Source organism: Paramisgurnus dabryanus, chromosome 14 (assembly GCF_030506205.2).
Source record: "Paramisgurnus dabryanus chromosome 14, PD_genome_1.1, whole genome shotgun sequence".
Classification (NCBI taxonomy): domain Eukaryota; kingdom Metazoa; phylum Chordata; class Actinopteri; order Cypriniformes; family Cobitidae; genus Paramisgurnus; species Paramisgurnus dabryanus.
In genome coordinates, this window is record NC_133350.1 from 30,838,315 (window position 1) to 30,857,970 (window position 19,656).

At 39.5% G+C, this 19,656-nt stretch overlaps 1 protein-coding gene across 3 annotated transcripts in view; it reads left to right on the forward strand.

The window, feature by feature from the left end:
* The window catches only part of draxina (dorsal inhibitory axon guidance protein a), a 40,777-nt gene that overhangs the window by 16,549 nt on the left and 4,572 nt on the right, over positions 1–19,656 (forward strand). Inside the window, exons 2-6 of one of the 3 annotated variants that reach the window (XM_065241999.1) lie at positions 3,058–3,523; positions 4,401–4,600; positions 14,928–15,048; positions 18,539–18,625; positions 18,720–18,809. In XM_065241999.1, the coding sequence (XP_065098071.1) occupies positions 3,079–3,523; positions 4,401–4,600; positions 14,928–15,048; positions 18,539–18,625; positions 18,720–18,809 (943 nt within the window). In that variant the 5' untranslated portion in view covers positions 3,058–3,078. The remainder of the gene's footprint in view (positions 1–3,057; positions 3,524–4,400; positions 4,601–14,927; positions 15,049–18,538; positions 18,626–18,719; positions 18,810–19,656) is intronic. The other 2 variants (XM_065241998.1, XM_065242000.1) reach the window with 2 other exon arrangements.

Sequence of the window (19,656 nt, forward strand, 5' to 3'; positions counted from 1 at the left end):
CTGGGTGCATTTATGTGTTGTACTATCCCAAGTTGGTTGCTCAATATAAAGCATCACATATCTCTGGTTTCACCAGGACCCTTTCCTTGTTAAATTTTGTTTATTATAGTGAGCTTGAGTCATTACACCTGAATCACAGCACTCAGAAACCAATTAAAAGGCAATCGTGGTGAATGATAGAGCTGCAGTCTCAGTTTTATCTTCTTAATTTGCTCTCCAGCCCCAAACAGCAACACAAAACTACTCTTCTCCTCTGATAATTCTTCAATGATCTTAAAGACTCACTAAAGTGCCTAGAAATGTGTAGCTTTGTTCAATGCGTTTGTGGAATTTCATATAATCGTGTAATAGAAATAGAATAATCAGACCTTGAATGAAAGATGTAGAAAACATAATATTCATTATTATTTGATATGACCACCAGCTGCTTTGAGTACAGCGATGCATCTACTGCTTGTGGACCGCACCGTTTATGTTGTGAGATGTTTCCCCACTTTTCCACTTGCATTTCTCTGTAGCACATGGCGTCTAACATTACAGACATTGCAGTTTATTGCTTTGGTCATAACTGCCACCCACATGCCTTTCTGCAGTATTTTTAATTAAATGTCTTTTAACTTTTCAGCAAAGGCAGAAACTTTTAAATGGTAATACAAACAATTGCATACAGGTATGTTATAAATGCTGATATAAGTTTTGTAAAGCCACAGCAATGTTTGAATTATGTCAAAGATTATGGGGGGCTAAGCCCTACCCAAGTCCCCCCTCTTTATAGGGTCACTTTGATTTAGAGGTCTTCACGGGTCAAAAGAAATGTACCCGACCCGAAATGACCCGAATCACTTTATATGAGAACCCGACGTGCATAAATAATTTTTTTATAAGAAAGACCTGACCCGAGACAAACCCGAGAAAATTTGACCCGAGTCCGACCCGAACCAGTGGCATTTTTTTTACCTGAATGGGCCCGAATGTAAACGGCACTGACGTGTGTCCAGTCTGCAGCCCTGCACACAGCAGTCAGACAGAAAGAAACCCCGCTGGTCTCGCAACCAATTTGGCGAGCTGCTCCATTTGTTTTACTCTTTTATCTGACGATGACACCAAGATAACCGCTTAAATGTATATTTTAAAACTGACTGTCTTGTCTGTCTCAACGAAAAATACCACCAGCCACACAATGTCACAAGCGGTCTTGGCAAACAGAGGAGAGGTTTAAAAAGGACATTGACCCACACACGCGAGAGAGGTCGGGTCCTTTCGGCAAAAACACATTAATTTTAAATTACCCGAGACCCGATGCCGCTATATTATACCCGAACCGTGCCTGAGGCACGCGTGAAACTTTTAGACCCGAACCCGGGTCTCGGGTCAGACTTCGGGTTTTCGTATCTAAGTGGACCCCTGAAGACCGCTACTGTGATTTCACAAAGTAAGATGTGATCCTGTATGAACGTTTTAATGAAAGACACCCCATATTACCCCTTAGCTTAAACCCTAACCATTTTTACTTCCCAAGTTAGTATGAAATAATAGTTTGAGAAAAAAAAATGTAAGCCCCTAACCCTAAAGATTACTAAAGATAATAACTTAAGATAGTAATTACAAACAACAAAGTCAACAAGATGAAAATAATCCAGACGCAGAGACATGGCCGTTTCTCAAAAAGGTCGCATTTGTAGGCTGCATACGTCATCAAGACCTGTCTTATTATAGAATATTAATAATTATAAGTTGACCATTATTCTTAGTTAATCGTAAATTGTTGTAACTTGCGAATGTAATGCTAAGTTAACTTAAATTAACCAGGCTTAATGATGTATGCAGCCTGCATATGTGACATTTGCATTGACTCGTCTGTCAATTCCCCCAGAAAACAGCGTGAGGCACCCATTTATTTCAGACAGAAATCTTTTGGATTAGTTTATGGTGAAATTATGACCAATAATGGACAGTATCGCTTTGTGGCAGCACAGCATGAGAATTTTAAATCAATGTAGTATTTTTATTTGAATAAAAAGCAGGGGACCTTCCTAATTTATATTTTTCTGCTTTATAGGGGGTCCCTCAATGCTTATAGGATAAGAACACTGAGCCACAGAGAATATAGTTTTGTTACACTGACTAAATGAGTTTAATTTTTTAGCAGCTTTACATTTACAATGCATACAAGCTAAATTGTCGAGTCAGTATTGAATAAAATTTTTCCAACAAACAAGCACAGAAGAGCTCTGATAAATTAAATGTGTTGCTTCCCATTTGTAAACATTCTGACACAACTCGAAGGCATTTCAAACACGACACATTTTCAGGTAAAAGCCCATGTCTTAAAGTTAACATGTCGATATGAGTGGCTCAGGTCCCACTCGATGTGAATGTATGGCAGTTTCAACAGCTCTCTGGGTCCAAAGACAGAATCAGTTGGAGAGATTTACTGAGGATGAGAGGAGACCAAGGATGATCAAAGTGAGACCCATGTCACTGATTTCCATGGTGAGATGGATGTTGAGAAGCTCCTCATCACCACTACTTTGATTTGCCACCTGAGGACAGATTCTTCTCTTTGGATCCTCTTATTCTTGCCCAGTGGGGATACAGACATGATATTTAGTCGGGCAAGTTTTCTCAGCACATTGAGGATGCCTTTGAGCTTTTGTTTTTTTCATGTCAGAGGAAAGCAAAACTATGTTTTAAATATTCAAATATGTTTGTGGGTGAAATATGCTCTGGTTTGAGGTGTCCTGATTTTCATTTATAAACACATAGCTAAAATTATACATTGTTATCTTGACAGTATGGGCCATAACATCCAAAATCAGTTTGAATAGGCTGTTGGAAACATGGTCCAACACTGAGGTGTGAGGTTAAACATAAGATAGAAGCAAGAAATCATTTGTGCAACCGAAAGGTTTTGTGGATGTAGATGTTTATTTATGGAAGCATACAGCCAGACAACAAAACCTTTAAGGAATCTTACTTTTGAATAGTGTATCTCTCTGTCCGTCGTTACATAATTTGCCTTTTGTTTCTGATCTAACCTGGTCTTACCCTAACCAGCAGGTGGCGCTGTGTTTAAAGATGGTAGCTCCAGGCTGGTATCTCCTTTTAGCCCTGCTCCTCATCGCACTCAGCTCTGACATCCCAGTTGCAAATGCCAAAAGGAGTCTGATCCAGTCTTCCACCTCCAACACAGATTCTGAAATCGGACTAACACGAGGCAGTCACAGAAGGAGACATGGATCGCGTGAGGAACTTGATAGTGCTAGGCTACTCCCCCGGAGGCCAGTGGCTCAGCCAGAAGATGATGTGCCCGGTCTGGAGGGTCTGAGTCCTGTGAGGTTGGAGATGGGACCTGGAACCCGGATGAAAGCAGGTGGTCAGGATTTCAAGGGTCCCGCTCATATGCAAAGGGGAAGTCATTTACCAGAGGGGGAGTTCACACGTAAAGGCAGGAGACATGGTCATGGACATCCTGCTGAAAATAGGAAGCATGGAGGCAGAAAGGACAAAGGCCGAACTAAAGGTACTAGAAACCAGAGTGAGGCTTAATTTGAGCCTGGTTTAGACTGAGCCTCAAACACGATTGTTTCCTCCTTCTTATGTAAACCTTGTGCATGCAAAATCTCAACATAACACCAACTGTGACCAACATAAAATGACACATTAAATTAAGTACAATGTTGTTACAATGCTGAAAAACTAAGTTTTGACAGGCTCAAAATAGATCTGTATACTAATGTGAGCTACTGGCATGAGCCTCTTGAGCTTCACTGTGAAACACCCAATCCGAGCAGAGCTCAACATTATTAGTCATGACCCTTCCAAATAGGGCATAATTTGGGATGTCTAACAATAGCCTAAAAAGAAATAAAATTAAATGATTTAATTTAAACACCTTTTAATCACTGTTGACTTTACATGATGGAATATCAGACAGATTATTTTGACCTAAACGACAATCAAGTTTATTTTGGCTAGAAGTGGGTTACTCATAGTTGGACTACAGTATATGGGGTCTGTAGTTAACCTAGACGTTAAAATTATGGCTATTGCTTGCCAATTGGGTTTGGTTGAAACAACCCTAGATTTTCTGTAACTAAATGAATGTATAAAAACAGCGACTAAATATTCACCTGCACATCATGGGTGGCATAAGCAGAGTTTTTATCCTTGAAATGATGTATCATGTTGACCTTAAATGCATACTTAAAAAGACAATTGGGTCATTTTAAATTTCAATTCTTGATTTTAACAATACGAGGTTTTATACATGCTAAGGATCTAGACTGTGCCAGAGAGAGTTTATATCCCTTTAAGTAGCCATTTGGGGATGTTTACCAGGCCGACTATAAAATTTATTCAACACTAACCATAGTCTTTCTCTCTCTTTTCTATCCTAGGGGTTTTCGATGACCCTGAACCACAATTAGACTCCTTGTTGAAGGACATAAATGCTTTTGAGGATGGTACCGACACCTCCCTGCCCAATCACAGCAATTCCCCGCCCACTGAAGCTTTATCCCATGTGTCCTCCATCTTGGTAACCACGGCAATCCACGAGCATCCCCCAACGCTTCCCCCGGCCTCTACTAAACCCCAGGTACCCAGGACAGCAGTAGAGTCCTTGAATATGAAGATCTATTGTGTTATTCAGATTGTTTAAATTTTTGGTGCTGGTTTGTTAATTGTTGACGTTCAAATGAACTGAAGACGGCTTACGATATATAAGTGCCTAAAACTATTTTTTTTATTATTGACTAAATGTTCTTGTGATAAAGACAGAATGATTTAGCTTGATTTATCTTATTTTTATTTATTTATTTTTTGTTTAACTGCATCTTGCTTTTACACCTCCATCCGCCCTCATTTTATTTCCAAAAAGTCAATAGCTTTGCTTTCTGACACTTTTCCTGCTGCCAACTTACGTTAAAGCGCCTCTAGTCTTTTTCCATTCTGTCATTTTGTTGTAAGATCACAAAATGAACATCTTCATTTTAACCACACACACTGGTCGATACAGATACTGAACTGCTGTTTGGAGCCAGCAGCGAGGATACTTGTCATCCTCGCGGTATGCAGCGCTTCATAACACAGATTTATTTACCTGCGCTCCTGTGTCGCTCTTATTACTGAGTGCCGCCCTGGGCCGGATCCTACACAAGTTCAATTACCCAGCTCCCTCTGCACTGGGGAGGAGGAGGGGAGCTGTCACCAGCTCGAGTGTGGGGTGAGATGTTGCTCGCCCATCCTCCTGCTCCTCTTTCTCCAAGCCATCTGTTCTGTTACTTACTCCTCCCTAAATATCTTTCTAACACTCTCATTTCTAATTCACTTGGAAGGCATTAGTAGGCCTGGATACCTACAATAATAAACTAGATTTGCATTTTCATAAGCAAATAACAGTGCTTGAGACAGTGTCTTTTAATGATGTTGAAATTAAAAAATCGGCACGCCATTGTGACTAAAGATAGATGATATTCTGTATGAGACAGTGTTTGAGCTTGGCACGGTTAAAAATAATCTGATTGGGCTATTACCAGGAGTTATGAAATACTTAATTAACATAATTTATCAATGCAAACTTCATACAGAAAAACCTACCGACCCAGATGGGGCTCAAACTGGAGACATTAATACCGTGAGGCAACAGTGTTAAAAGCCATTCAGACTTTAACGATAACTATAACGTTAACTGTAATGATAGCTATAACTTTGTTTATTTACTTTCGCACATCACTTACCTTCAGTGGCATTAACTAATATTGCATATTTTCGCTAATAAAAACTTTTGCAATTGTTTACATGTCACTGAATGTGTAAATATATGCTGTTTACAGAAGCTATAACCAGCAGATGTCCTTTACATTGCGTAGCTATAAACAGTGAATCGAGTAGTTTGTGTAATGTAATTTCTTACATTTTGGCGTAGTCAATGTAGTAGAATAAAAAGGATTACGTAGTAAATTTTACTTTAACTACATCAGCGATGGACCATTGAGGTTATTTTTAAGTTATAGACCTCAGCAATGATGTTTACACAGTGACATCTGTCATTTCAAATGCGTGTGCACTTAAAGTTTAAATTTATTTGATCATAGACTGCGCAGTAGCGATTTCGGGACCAGTCCCGCACAGTAGTGAGCAGGAAGTAAAGCCGCGAAATCTAGGGCCCGCCCTCTCAGAATTTGCATATCACAGCTGTCAATCATGATGTGACACCACCGTTTTTATAGCATTAAATAACTAACTAAAAACAAACTTATTTCAAAAACAAACACTTGAATTTACATCAGCGTGATAAAAACTACAGTAAATGACAGAAACCAGCTTCAGAAAAAAGTCAATTGAAGTGTAATTAAATAGTTTACTTGGTCTCAAGTCCCATTGAATAACATGGGGGAGGCGGGCTTTATGACCTATACTGGGACCAGTCACTAGGGGGCGATCGAGACGTTTTGGCTTCACTTTTCAGGGCTTGTGTGGCACGCTTGGATTTGATTGGCCATCAATGGTTTATCGTTCATCAAAAACCATTTTTAAAACATAATTTTTTGTAGTTATCGTTATTATGTGTATGGCCGTTTACTGAGCCACTGTGCCATCCTGTACAAACTGTAAAAAAGCAAAATGAAATGTTTCCATTAGGAGCCTTTGACCAAAAGGTTCTTTGGGAAACCAAACATTCCTCTTTCTATGGCATCGCTATAAACTTTTTTAAAAGAGTGTATATAATGCCCATCAGCTGCCTAGTCATGAGAAGTGTTGTAGTTTGCAGGAAATACTTAAGATTTGCCACTGGTTTGTTCCACCACCAATAACGCAAATGAATGCTGCTTCAAACGCTTTACAGCTGGTCTATTCGCATGGGACTAGTATTACCTGATCTTATTTCTCCAGGCCATTTTACAAAAGGTAAAAGTTGAAGTAATCTTTAATGATATTGTTCATAATGATAACTGACATGGAGCATTTGGAAGGGACTAACTATACGTTCACACCACCGCAGACTAAGAAGCTCAGGCCGTTCGGTCAAGGACGCTTGTCAAAAAGTACGGTGAAGCTTGTTGACGCTTTGGCCGCTCAGAAGTCTGTTTGCTGGGATTTTGCTGCTGCTTGCCACAGAACTGCGTCATAGCTCATTAGCATAAAGTTGAGCTTCCTTCAACTTTCTGATTGACGCTCTGGTCGCTCAAAACGCCACACCAATGGATTTGACGCTCCTTGCAGCTGAGAGAAGCCAGCTTCCATTGTAAATGAATGACTACCGGTAACTTTGGAAGCTCAAGTCTGCGGCGGTGTGAAAGTACAGTAAAATCACTGAGAAGCTCTGATAAAAATTGCTTAACCATACCTCCCTGTAGAAAAAACTAATCCCGTCCGAATGGTACTTGTCGAAAGTCAGCAACCAGAGTAGTGCTTACTAGATCAATCTCTCAATTCTTATTCTTGTTTTATTTCGTGAAACATGCAGAGTTAACAAACAGACTGTCCATGATCATGCTGTGAGACAATGAGATTATCAGCTATTAAATATTGGTTTAGGCAGTTTGATTAGCAATGATGAAGATGCAGTTCATGACTTTCCATTTCCTTTAACAAATCCAAGCAAAAAACATTTTAGTAAAGACTGTTATGTGAATCTGTCACAACCCAGATGACTCAGCCGGATGTCTCTAAACATAGCCACAATATCTGCCCATTTAAATGATCAACTCATAACTAGTTAAAATAGAGATTGTTTGTGGAGAAAATGTGTGTGGAAGATTTTTAAGGAATTTCAATCCCTTTCAAGCAACGTAACAATATCGAGCACTATGCCCACTCAGGCTATAAAGTGATTTGTAAGCACAATGGCCAGACTGCTTGTGATGCAGTTTAAGATCTTGGGTCTTTAGAGAACTAAAACCATCATAATCTCTCACCCCGCTACTCAAACTCTGCTATAGATCTGAGCTCATGACAAACAGTAAAGTCCCATAGACAGTCCTAATTAAATTTCAATCAGTAACAGCACAAAGACGAATCTTTAGTTAATCTAACTGTCACTCTTGCAGACATTGACCTTGAATATTTTGAGAGGACTAATATTATTTTTTAATATGAAGGAAATTTTCATAGAGGAATATCATTTGCATTCTAACAGGAAATAAGGAGCATGCACAATCCCCTTATGTGATGAAAAATATGTTTTTTTTAACAGCTTGCACACACGTGCACACACAAATAGTTTGGTGTATTGTCTCTTGTATGGTTGAAGCTCTAGCAGCAGATTTGTCATTACTCTGTTTTATTCTTCTGTGCTCTTCTCATTCATCTCCCAGTGGATCGCTGTCCTCAATGTTGTCTTGTACTGCGTCAGTAGCACTGATACTCCAGCATGCTGGCAAACAGTGTGATGATTGATGCAGACTTCACTGTATTAAATGTTTAAGGGCCATTCACACTACAAACGATAACAATAAATATAATTCCACCTACATTAAAGCTCCTGTTCTTTCTGTGTTTTTGAAGCTTGATTGTGTTTACAGTGCACAATATAACATGTGTTCATGTTTCACATGTAAAAACTTGGTATTTTTCATACAATTTACTTATCTGTATAGCGCTGTTTTCACTGTCCTCAAAACAGGCTGATGTCTTCTTTGTTTTTTGAAGTCCCTTCTTCAGAAATACGTAAAGAGTGTTGATTGTGTAGTTTGTTTAGTGTGTTGTGATTCTATAGCAGCTTAGCTTGCCGTTAGCTTAGCTGGTGACTGACGTTTTCTGTCGGCAGAGTTTAGTCAAAAACTAAACTAAACTGTTAGTCAAACTGTTCTAGTGACACCATTAAAGCAGGAAGTAGAGGGCTGTAGTCCGAAGGCTGTTCGCTGTAGGCTTTGAAAGGGGAATTCTGTTAAAGAAAATATTTTGCCTGTCAGTAAACTTTATGCTTTATAATTTTACAGGTATTATTTATGCTATTATAGCAACATTACACACTAACTAGGGTTAAAAAAAATGGAATCAGCAGGAACGTGACCTTTAATGGAACAGTAACAAAGATGCATTTTGATTACCTGTTGTTGCTTTACATTTTTGTTACGGCTCTTGCCGTGTGTGTGGTGTTTTCCCTATCTTCTGTTTTAATTGTAGGTCTACCCCTGCACACCTGTTTTCAGTTGGGTTCGTTGTGGGCGGCTATATTAAGGAGGCTGGTGGAAATGGCCAAGAGATCACTTACCAGCAGAATCCGCTCCAGCAAACATCTCTCTTTTTCCTTGTTTAGTTTTCTTTATTCTTTTTCGTTATTTGTAAGTTTTGATTAGTTGTTTTGGGTTAAGGTTTCAGGTATTTAAATTAGCATTATTATTGGGAGTAATTTGATTATTTTTGTTACTTAAAGACTTAATTTTCAAGGTTAGTTGTTTCTTGTGATGCGTGTTTCCTTTTTAAATAAATATTTTGCAGTAATTTGGTTTCACGTGTCCTTCCTTTATGTTGCGTTTACCCCTTCCTTATGGTTTACTTAGGGGTTCGTAACATAAAATGGGGGCTCGTCCTTCCCGAATTTTTTCCCCCTCTCAAATTTGAGAATGAGAATTAAAATGCGTCAGCTTGAATTACAGATTAGTAAAAATTCAATCGAAGGACAAATATCTGCTGCGCTGCAAGTTAATGATGACTCTAATACTGCTGGTTTAAATCCTGTGTCTGCTGTTAATGATTCTGATTCCGATGCGGAGTTTTTAAATGCACCGACTCCTCAGTTTAATGTGGCGAAAAACATTGTAATCATTCCACAGTTTCGCGAGAAAGAGGTTGAGGCTTATTTCCAAGCTTTTGAGCGAATAGCTACGGCGTTAAAGTGGCCGAAGGAGGTCTGGGCATTAATGTTACAATGTAAATTTACTGGAAAAGCGCAAGAGGTTTGTGCCGCTCTGCCTTTGGAAGAAAGTGTTCAATATGAAGTCGTAAAGAACGCGATTCTTCGTGCATATGAGTTAGTCCCTGAACATTACAGACAACGTTTTCAGATGATGAAAAAATCTGCTGCTCAGACATATGTTGAATTTTCCTGAGAAAAGGGGATACTTTTTGACAGGTGGGTGAAGGCTTGTAAAGTAACTGACTTTAATTCTTTGCGTGAATTAATGCTCATTGAAGAGTTTAAGAATTGTGTTCCGGAGTAAACTGTGGTTTATTTAAATGAGCAAAAGGTTTGTACTGTACAACAAGCAGCCGTTTTAGCAGATGAGTATGCTTTAATGCATAAATCCGTGTTTGTAAGACGTTCGTTTGACTCTGAACACACGTCACAAAAAGAAACTGAGTTTAACTCTGGTGATAGTCAAACCAAACCTAACCAATTTGGTTTGAAGGTTCGTAGAGAGTGTGGCTATTGCCATAAGATGGGACATTTGATCGCTGAATGCCGAGTGTTAAAACGAAAACAAGAGCGCATGGATTCTTCTGGGAATCAACCTCGGGGTTCAGTGTTGGTTGTATCTCAGCCGCCTGTGAATTCAGTAGTTCCTGATGAGTTTTTTCAACCGTTTGTGTTTGATGGTCAGGTGTCCTTGACTGGTTGTGTTGATGATCAGAAACCCATTAAAATTTTGCGGGACATGGGGGGATCGCAATCTTTTATATTGTCTAATTCTCTGCCCTTCGGTGCCGAATCGGCGTGTGACACTAGTTCAGTCGTACAGGGAATAGAAATGGGTTTCGTACCTGTTCCCCTTCATCGTGTTTGGGTAACGTCTGATCTTGTCTCTGGATGTTTTGATGTTGCAGTCCGCCCTTCTCTTCCTGTGCAGGGTGTGGATTTTATAATGGGGAATGACATTGCTGGAGGTAAAGTAATGCCAGTCATGCACGTTACTAATACCCCAATTGACTCGCATCCCGATGCACTGGCTGAAAGTTTTCCAAACGTATTCGCTGTTAGTGTTGTAACAACGCGTGCACAGGCAAAAAAGCTGGGTGATGAAAAAGAAATAAATCTAGGTGAGTCTGTTTTTAAAGATATTTTAGGGAAAGATGAATTTTCTTCATCTCCTGGTGCTTTTAAACAGAGTCCGAAGCCTGTCTGTCCCGATCTTGAGGTGTTTTTACCCATTTCGTGTAGTGCTTTAACGGGAGCCCAAAAAACTGATCCAACGCTTGAGAAGTGTCGTTTAAGTGCTGATAGTAAAATGTTACCACAGCGTAACCATCACTTTTACTGAAGTAACACTATCTTAATGCGTTGTTGGAGCGCTCGTTCACTAAGCGAAGATGTTCAGAATGAATGGAACGTGGTCCATCAAATTGTGGTACCTTCTCAGTTTCGCGTGTTAAAACATTTCTTTTGGCCGGGTTTAAAAGCTGATGTGTCCCGTCATTGTAAAACTTGCCATACTTGTCAAATCGTAGGGAAACCCAACCAAATTGTGCCTCCTGCCCCCCTTCATCCTGTTCCGGCTGTGGGTGAACCTTTTGAGCGCGTTCTCGTTGATTGCGTCGGCCCACTTCCACGCACAAAGTCTGGTTCGCAGTATCTTTTAACTATTATGTGTACTGCTACACGCTTTCCTGAAGCAGTTCCATTGCGGAAAATAACTGCTAGAGCTATTATTAAGGCTTTGACAAAATTTTTTACTACGTTTGGATTGCCAAAAACTGTCCAAACGGATCAAGGCTCGAATTTTTTGTCTAAGGTTTTTAGGAATGCTCTTAAAGCTCTGGGAGTTTCTCATATTGTGTCAAGTGCATATCATCCTGAATCGCAGGGTGCTTTAGAGCGATGGCATCAGACTTTGAAATCCACTCTTCGAAAATATTGCCTGGAGACTGGTAATGAATGGGATGATGGGGTTCCGTTGGTTTTATTTGCCCTTCGTGAAGCACGACAAGAGTCTTTGGGTTTTAGCCCGTCTGAATTGGTTTTTGGTCACAACGTACGCAGTCCTTTAAAGGTACTGAAGGTTGAATTTTTCTGTAATGCGTCATCTGAGAAAAGCAACGTGCTTGATTTTATTTCTCGGACCCGCGAGCGTTTACAAAATGCTTGTGCCGTGGCCAAAAACGCTCTCTCTCTATCGCAGAAGAAAATGAAAAGTCGCTTTGATAAGCGAGCGGTAGCACGTAATTTTGTGGCGGGAGAGAAAGTGTTGGTGTTGCTTCCTGCGCCGGGTTCTGCTTTGGCCGCACGATTTGCTGGTCCATACATAATCAAAAGCAAACTCAGTGATACAGATTATATCATTCATACTCCTGAACGCAGACGAAAGACGCGGCTGTGTCATGTGAATATGTTGAAGACCTATTGTGGCGCTGATAAAACTGACCTGCCAAGTAATCTTTCTGAGGGTGAGTTCCAGACTGCTAAAGCAGACCGAGTGTCTATGCTATCCAATACACTTGATGATGATGATGGATTAAACATGTCTAGTGAACTGTTGAATGGTGGTTGTTTAAAAAATTCAGACATTTTGAAGGATTTGCCATCTCAACTGTCTTATTTGTCTAGTGATCAGCGACAGGATGTGATTAGTCTGGTAGATAATTTTCCTAACCTGTTTACTGATGTTCCCTCAGGTACCACTGTCATCCAACATGACATTGACGTGGCTAACGCTCGTCCAATTAAACAGCATGCGTATCGCTGTCCAGTAAGTAAAAGGGAGATCATGAGACGTGAAGTGGAGTATCTGGTTCAGAATGGCTTTGCTGAAAAGAGTAATAGTCCGTGGAGTTCACCGTGTATTTTGGTGCCGAAGGCGGATGGGTCGCACCGTTTTTGCACTGACTTTCGAAAAGTAAATGCTGTTACCATTCCAGATGTGTTTCCCTTACCACGTTTAAAGGACTGCATTGACAACCTTGGAGCTGCTCAGTACATTACAAAATTAGATCTTTTGAAAGGGTACTGGCAGGTGCCATTAACTAAACGTGCCTCTGAAATTTCCGCATTTGTGACTCCCGATGTTTTCCTCCAATACAAACGGATGGCTTTTGGGCTTAGAAATGCGCCCGCCACCTTTCAGCGGGTTAATGTGTACGGTGTTAGGTGATCTTCTGAACTGCAACGTTTATCTGGACGATGTTGTTATTTATTCTGCTACCTGGTCTGATCACGTGTCTTTACTGTATGATGTGTTTAGTCACTTAGCTGCCGCCTCCTTGACACTAAACTTGACAAAGTGCGAGTTTGCAAAGGCTTCAGTTACGTACCTTGGAAAAAAGGTCGGTAACGGTGAAGTATGTCCCATTGAGGCAAAAGTTGATGCCATCCTTGCATATCCTGTGCCTACGACACGTCGCGAATTGAGACGATTTTTAGGGATGATCAGTTATTACAGATGTTTCTGTAAAAACTTTTCGACTATAGTCGCTCCCCTAACAAAACTGTGTAGTCCAAAGGTCACCTTTAAGTGGACTGATGAATGTCAAAATGCTTTCTTGTGTTCCAAGTCTCTTCTCTGTAGTGCTCCAGTGTTGTCTGCTCCTGAGGTGGGTAGGCCGTTTAAACTTGAGGTGGATGCAAGTGCGACCGGAGTGGGAGCAGTTTTACTCCAGGATGGTGCTGACGGTATCTCCCATCCAGTGTCTTACTTTTCTGCTAAGTTCAATTGTCATCAAATGAATTATTCTACGATTGAAAAGGAGACGCTGGCTATGTTGCTTGCTTTACAGCATTTTTATGTGTATGTTGGCTGTACTACCACCCCTGTTATTGTGTACACGGATCATAATCGTTGTTTTTTTAAATAAAATGTAAAATCACAACCAACGGTTGATGCGTTGGGCGCTAATGGTCCAATGTTATAATGTGGAGATTCGACACAAGAGAGGATCTGATAATGTTGTAGCAGACGCCCTTTCACGGGGATAATTTTTTTTTTCTACTTCTGTCGTTTGCCGTTAATGCTTCACCCAGAACCAGTCTCATTTTGTATGAGACTAGGTTCTTCTTTTAGGTGGGGGAGTGTTACGGCTCTTGCCGTGTGTGTGGTGTTTTCCCTATCTTCTGTTTTAATTGTAGGTCTACCCCTGCACACCTGTTTTCAGTTGGGTTCGTTGTGGGCGGCTATATTAAGGAGGCTGGTGGAAATGGCCAAGAGATCACTTACCAGCAGAATCCGCTCCAGCAAACATCTCTCTTTTTCCTTGTTTAGTTTTCTTTATTCTTTTTCGTTATTTGTAAGTTTTGATTAGTTGTTTTGGGTTAAGGTTTCAGGTATTTAAATTAGCATTATTATTGGGAGTAATTTGATTATTTTTGTTACTTAAAGACTTAATTTTCAAGGTTAGTTGTTTCTTGTGATGCGTGTTTCCTTTTTAAATAAATATTTTGCAGTAATTTGGTTTCACGTGTCCTTCCTTTATGTTGCGTTTACCCCTTCCTTATGGTTTACTTAGGGGTTCGTAACATAAAACAGTTTTGCAAAGAAACATAACGTTTTGGGTTATGAGTGTAGGATTTATTGACACTAACTACTTACAAAGTAGTAAAAAACGTTGGTTCAACTTAACCTTGTTTAATCTGGTTGCTTTAAATTTTGAGTTTTTTCAACTTACAAATATTAGTTGACACAACAATTGTTAAGTTGAACCAACAAATCTTTTTTTATAGTGTACAATTACAAAACCATGCAATAACTTGTCAGCAGATTTTTTTATTTGAACCAACAGGTGGTGCTGTCACCAAAACTGTAGGTATTATTAGATAATAGTAGCAATGACACCTTCTGATTTAAAAAAACAGATTGGGTTTTTATTGACATCACTTGTTGGAATACATATTCACGCTTTTATTTAGTTTTAATTTACAATTGTATACTGTCAGAAAAAATGTCAAAATAAGTACCGTAGCTGTCACTGGAATGATGCGGAATAAAACAGTTTATTGTGTGAATCTTTTAGCTGTGTTCCTGTAAATCATATTGAACTGTTTTCTTGTTTAGAAGCCGGGTCGAGGGAAGACTCAGGGTGAAGTGATGCCGACTCTGGACATGACACTCTTTGATTGGACAGATTATGAAGATATGAAGCCGGCAGACACCTGGCCAGCCAACAAAAAGAAAGGTGTGAAGGCATCTGCTTCTAGTGTAATAATGTTTGACAGTATGATTATATAAAATATCTAAATATATCAAACGAAGATATTTGAGGTGATCAAGACCAAGATGTTTTTAAAGATAAAATAACAGATGACTGTCTAGCAGATTATTACACTTCTAAAACTAAATTATGTGCAGTCTCATTCCTGTTTTGTGAACAGAAGGCCTGTGTCTATAAATTATAATATGCAAAAATATAAACGCACACTTTTGTTTTTGCACCCATTTGCTGATTTGAAAGCATTATTATTGCACAGGTGTGCCTTAGGCTAGCCACAATGAAAGGCCACCCTAAAATGTGCAGTTTTATCACACGGCACAAGTTTTGAAGGATCGTGCAATTGGCATGCTGACTGCAGGAATGTCCACCAGAGATGATGCCTGTGAATTGAATGTTCATTTTTCTACAATAAGCCATCTCCAATGGCGTTTCAGAGAATTTAGTAGTATATTCAACTGGCCTCACATCCACAGACCGTGTGTAACCACACCAGCCCAGGACCTCCACATCCAGCATCTTTACCTCCAAGATCATCTGAGACTGCTGCAACAATCAGTTTGCATAAGCAAATAATTTCTGCACAAACTGTCATCTCAGGGAAGCTCATCTGCATGCTTGTCGTCCTCAACGGAGTCTCGAACTGACTGTAATTTGTTGTCGTTACCAACTTGAGTGAGTGAATGCTCACATTTGATGCCGTCTGGCACTTTGGAGAGGTGTTTTCTTCATGGATGAATCCCGGTTTTCACTGTACAGGGCAGATGGCAGACAGCCTGTATGGTGTTGTGTGGGTGAGTGGTTTGCTGATGTCAATGTTGTGGATCGAGTGGCCCATGATGGAGGTGAGGTTATGGTATAGGCGGGCATATGTTATAGACAGTTAACACAACTGCATTTTATTGATGACATTTAGAATGCACAGATACTGTGATGACATTCTGTGATGAGATTCTAAGGCCCTTTGTTGTGCCATTCATCCACAACCATCATCTCATGTTGCAGCATGATAATGCACGGCCCCATGTTCCAAGGATCTGTACACAATTCCTGGAAGCTGAAAACATCCCAATTCTTGCATGACCAGCATACTCACCGGTCTGGACATGTCAACTATTGAGCATGTTTGGGATGCTCTGGATCGACGTATACAATAGCGTGTTCCAGTTCCTGCCAATATCTAGCAATGTCGCACAGCTATTGAAGAGGAGAGTACCAACATTCCAGACGCCACAATCAACAACCTGGTCAACTCTATGCGAAAGTAGATGTGTTGCACTGCGTGAGGCAAATGGTTTTAGACCCCCCCACCCAGAAACCTTTTAGAGTGGCCTTTTATTGTGTTTAGCCTAAGGCACACCTGTGCAATACTAATACTGTCTAATCTGCATCTTGATATGCCACACCCGTGAGCTGGATGGATTATCTCAGCAAAGGAAAGTGCTCACTAACACAGATATAGGCAGATTTGTGAACAATATTTAACAAAAATAGACCTTTTCTGTACATAGAAAAAGTGGGTAACACTTTATTTTACGACCCGCAAAGTACCGCGTAATTAAACCGAATTTACAGCGTACCTATTTGTAACAACAGAGTACCTCTACAGTATGTACTTGTAGTTATAAGGGAACAATATTTTAAGTTTGGGGTAATAAGGGGGTAAGAATATATGGAAAATTATTCTCTAAGTATTTCATAACTACAGGGTACCTATTGTAATATTACGTGGTATGTATGACTTACGTCTATGGGTAATATGGTCTATGTGTAATATGTTTTTTTTCTTCATATTTGCTACTTACCTGATGAAGTGTTTTGTATAGCCTACAGTTGATGTCTACAAGCCACGTCGGCAAATAAAATATAACACACAATAAAAATAATAGCAACTTGTACCTCTTTGATCTGTATACATGAGTTACCAGGTAACTCTTATATTTGCGGGCTGTAAATTAAAGTGGGGCTTATTCCCCGATTGTTCTGTGTATGTACCAGGTAACTCTCATATTTGCGGGCTGTAAATTAAAGTGGTACTTATTCCCCGATTGTTCTGTGTATGTACAAGGTAACTCTCATATTTGCGGGCTGTAAATTAAAGTGGTGCTTTGTTCACCTCTTGTTAGAAATGTTATAGGGTAAATACCATAAACATACAGAATATTGTTATTTTTATTTTAAAACAACTTATTTCAAAACATCTTTAAAACACTATAATTAAGCCAACACTTAATGTTTATTATCACATAACTTTTATTTAAAATAAAAAGTCATGACAATTTTTCATTGTTTTTGCGGCTTGGCTTCCTCTGTTGGTGTTCTTGTCCACTCAGATGATGAGTTGATGTCGTCTCACAAATGCTGTTCTGCATTACATATAAAAAACATAAATGAAAGCCTTCAGTAAATGTTTCTTCACTGTGCCTTGACAGAAACAGGGTTTTCTGAGCCAGTTACGTTAATAAATTTAGGCTAACTTATGTGCTAGCTAACCTGCTACCGTTAGCTGGCAACTTTCTTGAATGCTTGAAATGCGTGAGTCATGTATTAACAAAACCGGTCACCTTATCCAGCATGCGGATCCTGCTAACATCACTTGCAGCCGTACTCCACAGTGTAGAACGTTTTTAAAACCTCTTATAGAAATTTCACCTCAGGATCGCGTTCCAGCAAACCTCCTGCAGACGGCCGCGTGCTCTACACCTGCGCAGTAGCCTACGCATGTAGTCGTCTTTTGCTTTAGCGGGAGCTGATATCTGCTGTTGTTTCATTCTGGTTTGCCATTGCATAAATTATATTTGGCTAAAATAAAATGCAAAGCACCACTTAAAATATGGCCGCAAATGTAGGAGTTTCCTGGTAAATAGGGAATAAGTTGCTATTTTTATTGTACTTACCTTAAAAAAAAGATAACCACATTAAATCAGCTGGACTTTTGTTATTAAAAGCAAGTAATATAGGCTACTAAAATAAAAGTGATGTGCTGTTATATTTATTTGCCGATGTGGCTCGTAGACATTGACTGTAACATTCAGTAGTCAATATGAAAAATTCACAAAAAAAAATAAAACATAATTTCCCCATAGACTTGACTAAGTCATACATACCACGTAATATTACAATAGGTACCCTGTTGTTATAAAATACTTAAGAGTATAAATAATTTATAATTCTTCATATTCTTACCCCCTTATTACCCCAAACTTAAAATATTATTCCCTTATACCTACAAGTACGTACTGTAGAGGTACCCTGTTGTTACAAATAGGTACGCTGTAAATTCGGTTTAATTACGCGGTACTTTTCGGGTCGTAAAATAAAGTGTTACCAAAAAGTCTTAGATTTGTAAGTTCAGCTCATGAACTGCAGCTCGTGCTGCGTTTACAATTTTGTTCAGTGTATGCATGTGTACATTTAATATATATATTAATATAATCTAGATTCTCTTCATGCATAGATAAACGGCGCAACAAATACAAGAGCAGTGGTAATACAACACTTGATGCTGTTGAACCATGTGACCACCATCTTGATTGTTTGTCAGGTCAGTGCACATCTATAATTGTTTAATATTACCCATTTACAAGCATTTATTGGGCACACATAGCAGTGTTTACTGTATGTCTGATGTACTGTAGGTTCCTGCTGTGACCTCAGAGAACACGAGTGCAGACCTCATAATCGTGGACTGAACAACAAGTGTTACGATGACTGCATGTGTGAGGAGGGTGAGTGTCACTGCTGTTATAGAGTCCGGTAAAATAAATAAATACATTTTAATGTTTTATCCAACCTAATTTGTTTTGTTTATGTCAAAAGAACAAACAAAACAAGATGGATTTAAAATGTTATACACTCTAAAAAAACAAATGGTGCTATATAGCACCAAAACTGTTGCTTTGGACCGTAACCACAGAAAATGGTTCTTCTATGATTACGAGCAAAGAACCACTTTTGGTGCTATATAGCACCGTTTGTTTTTAGAGTGTAGTTATATTTTACTTTAGCCTAATTTTTGGAGTAACAGCAGAAGAGCAAAACCATATATCATTACAGTCTGAGCATAACAGCGCCAGCCTAACATTCTGAGGCTGGAAGTGGGCGGAGTAGCAGTGGGTGCCTAGCCTGACGTTGTCATACTCAATTCTAGTCAGAATTTGAGTCTGATACCGCTCCATTGAGCTATAATTATGAGGCGTGTCTCAACCGAAAAATGCCTCTGCACTCAATTGGATAGACCTACGACCAATCAGAGCAACGGGGTGTGAGACGTATGTTGAAATGACGTATTTGCAGCTTGACCGAACTGCTAGTTATTTCGCTACGACACACACTACAAGTCTGAGTTTGCGAACGTACATCAACACCTACTATGTTTACAACATTTCATTTATATCACATTAAGTCATACAGTAAGACTATCTCTTACCATTTGTACATTAGTTGAACTTCATCCACGACGATACCCATTACGTTTGCTTGTTATATCCATCTCGTCGTGCACACCGAGTTGCATCGCCGTGATACCCATTTTAGTTGCTTCTTTAACTTGATCTTTCATAAGTGCGACAACTT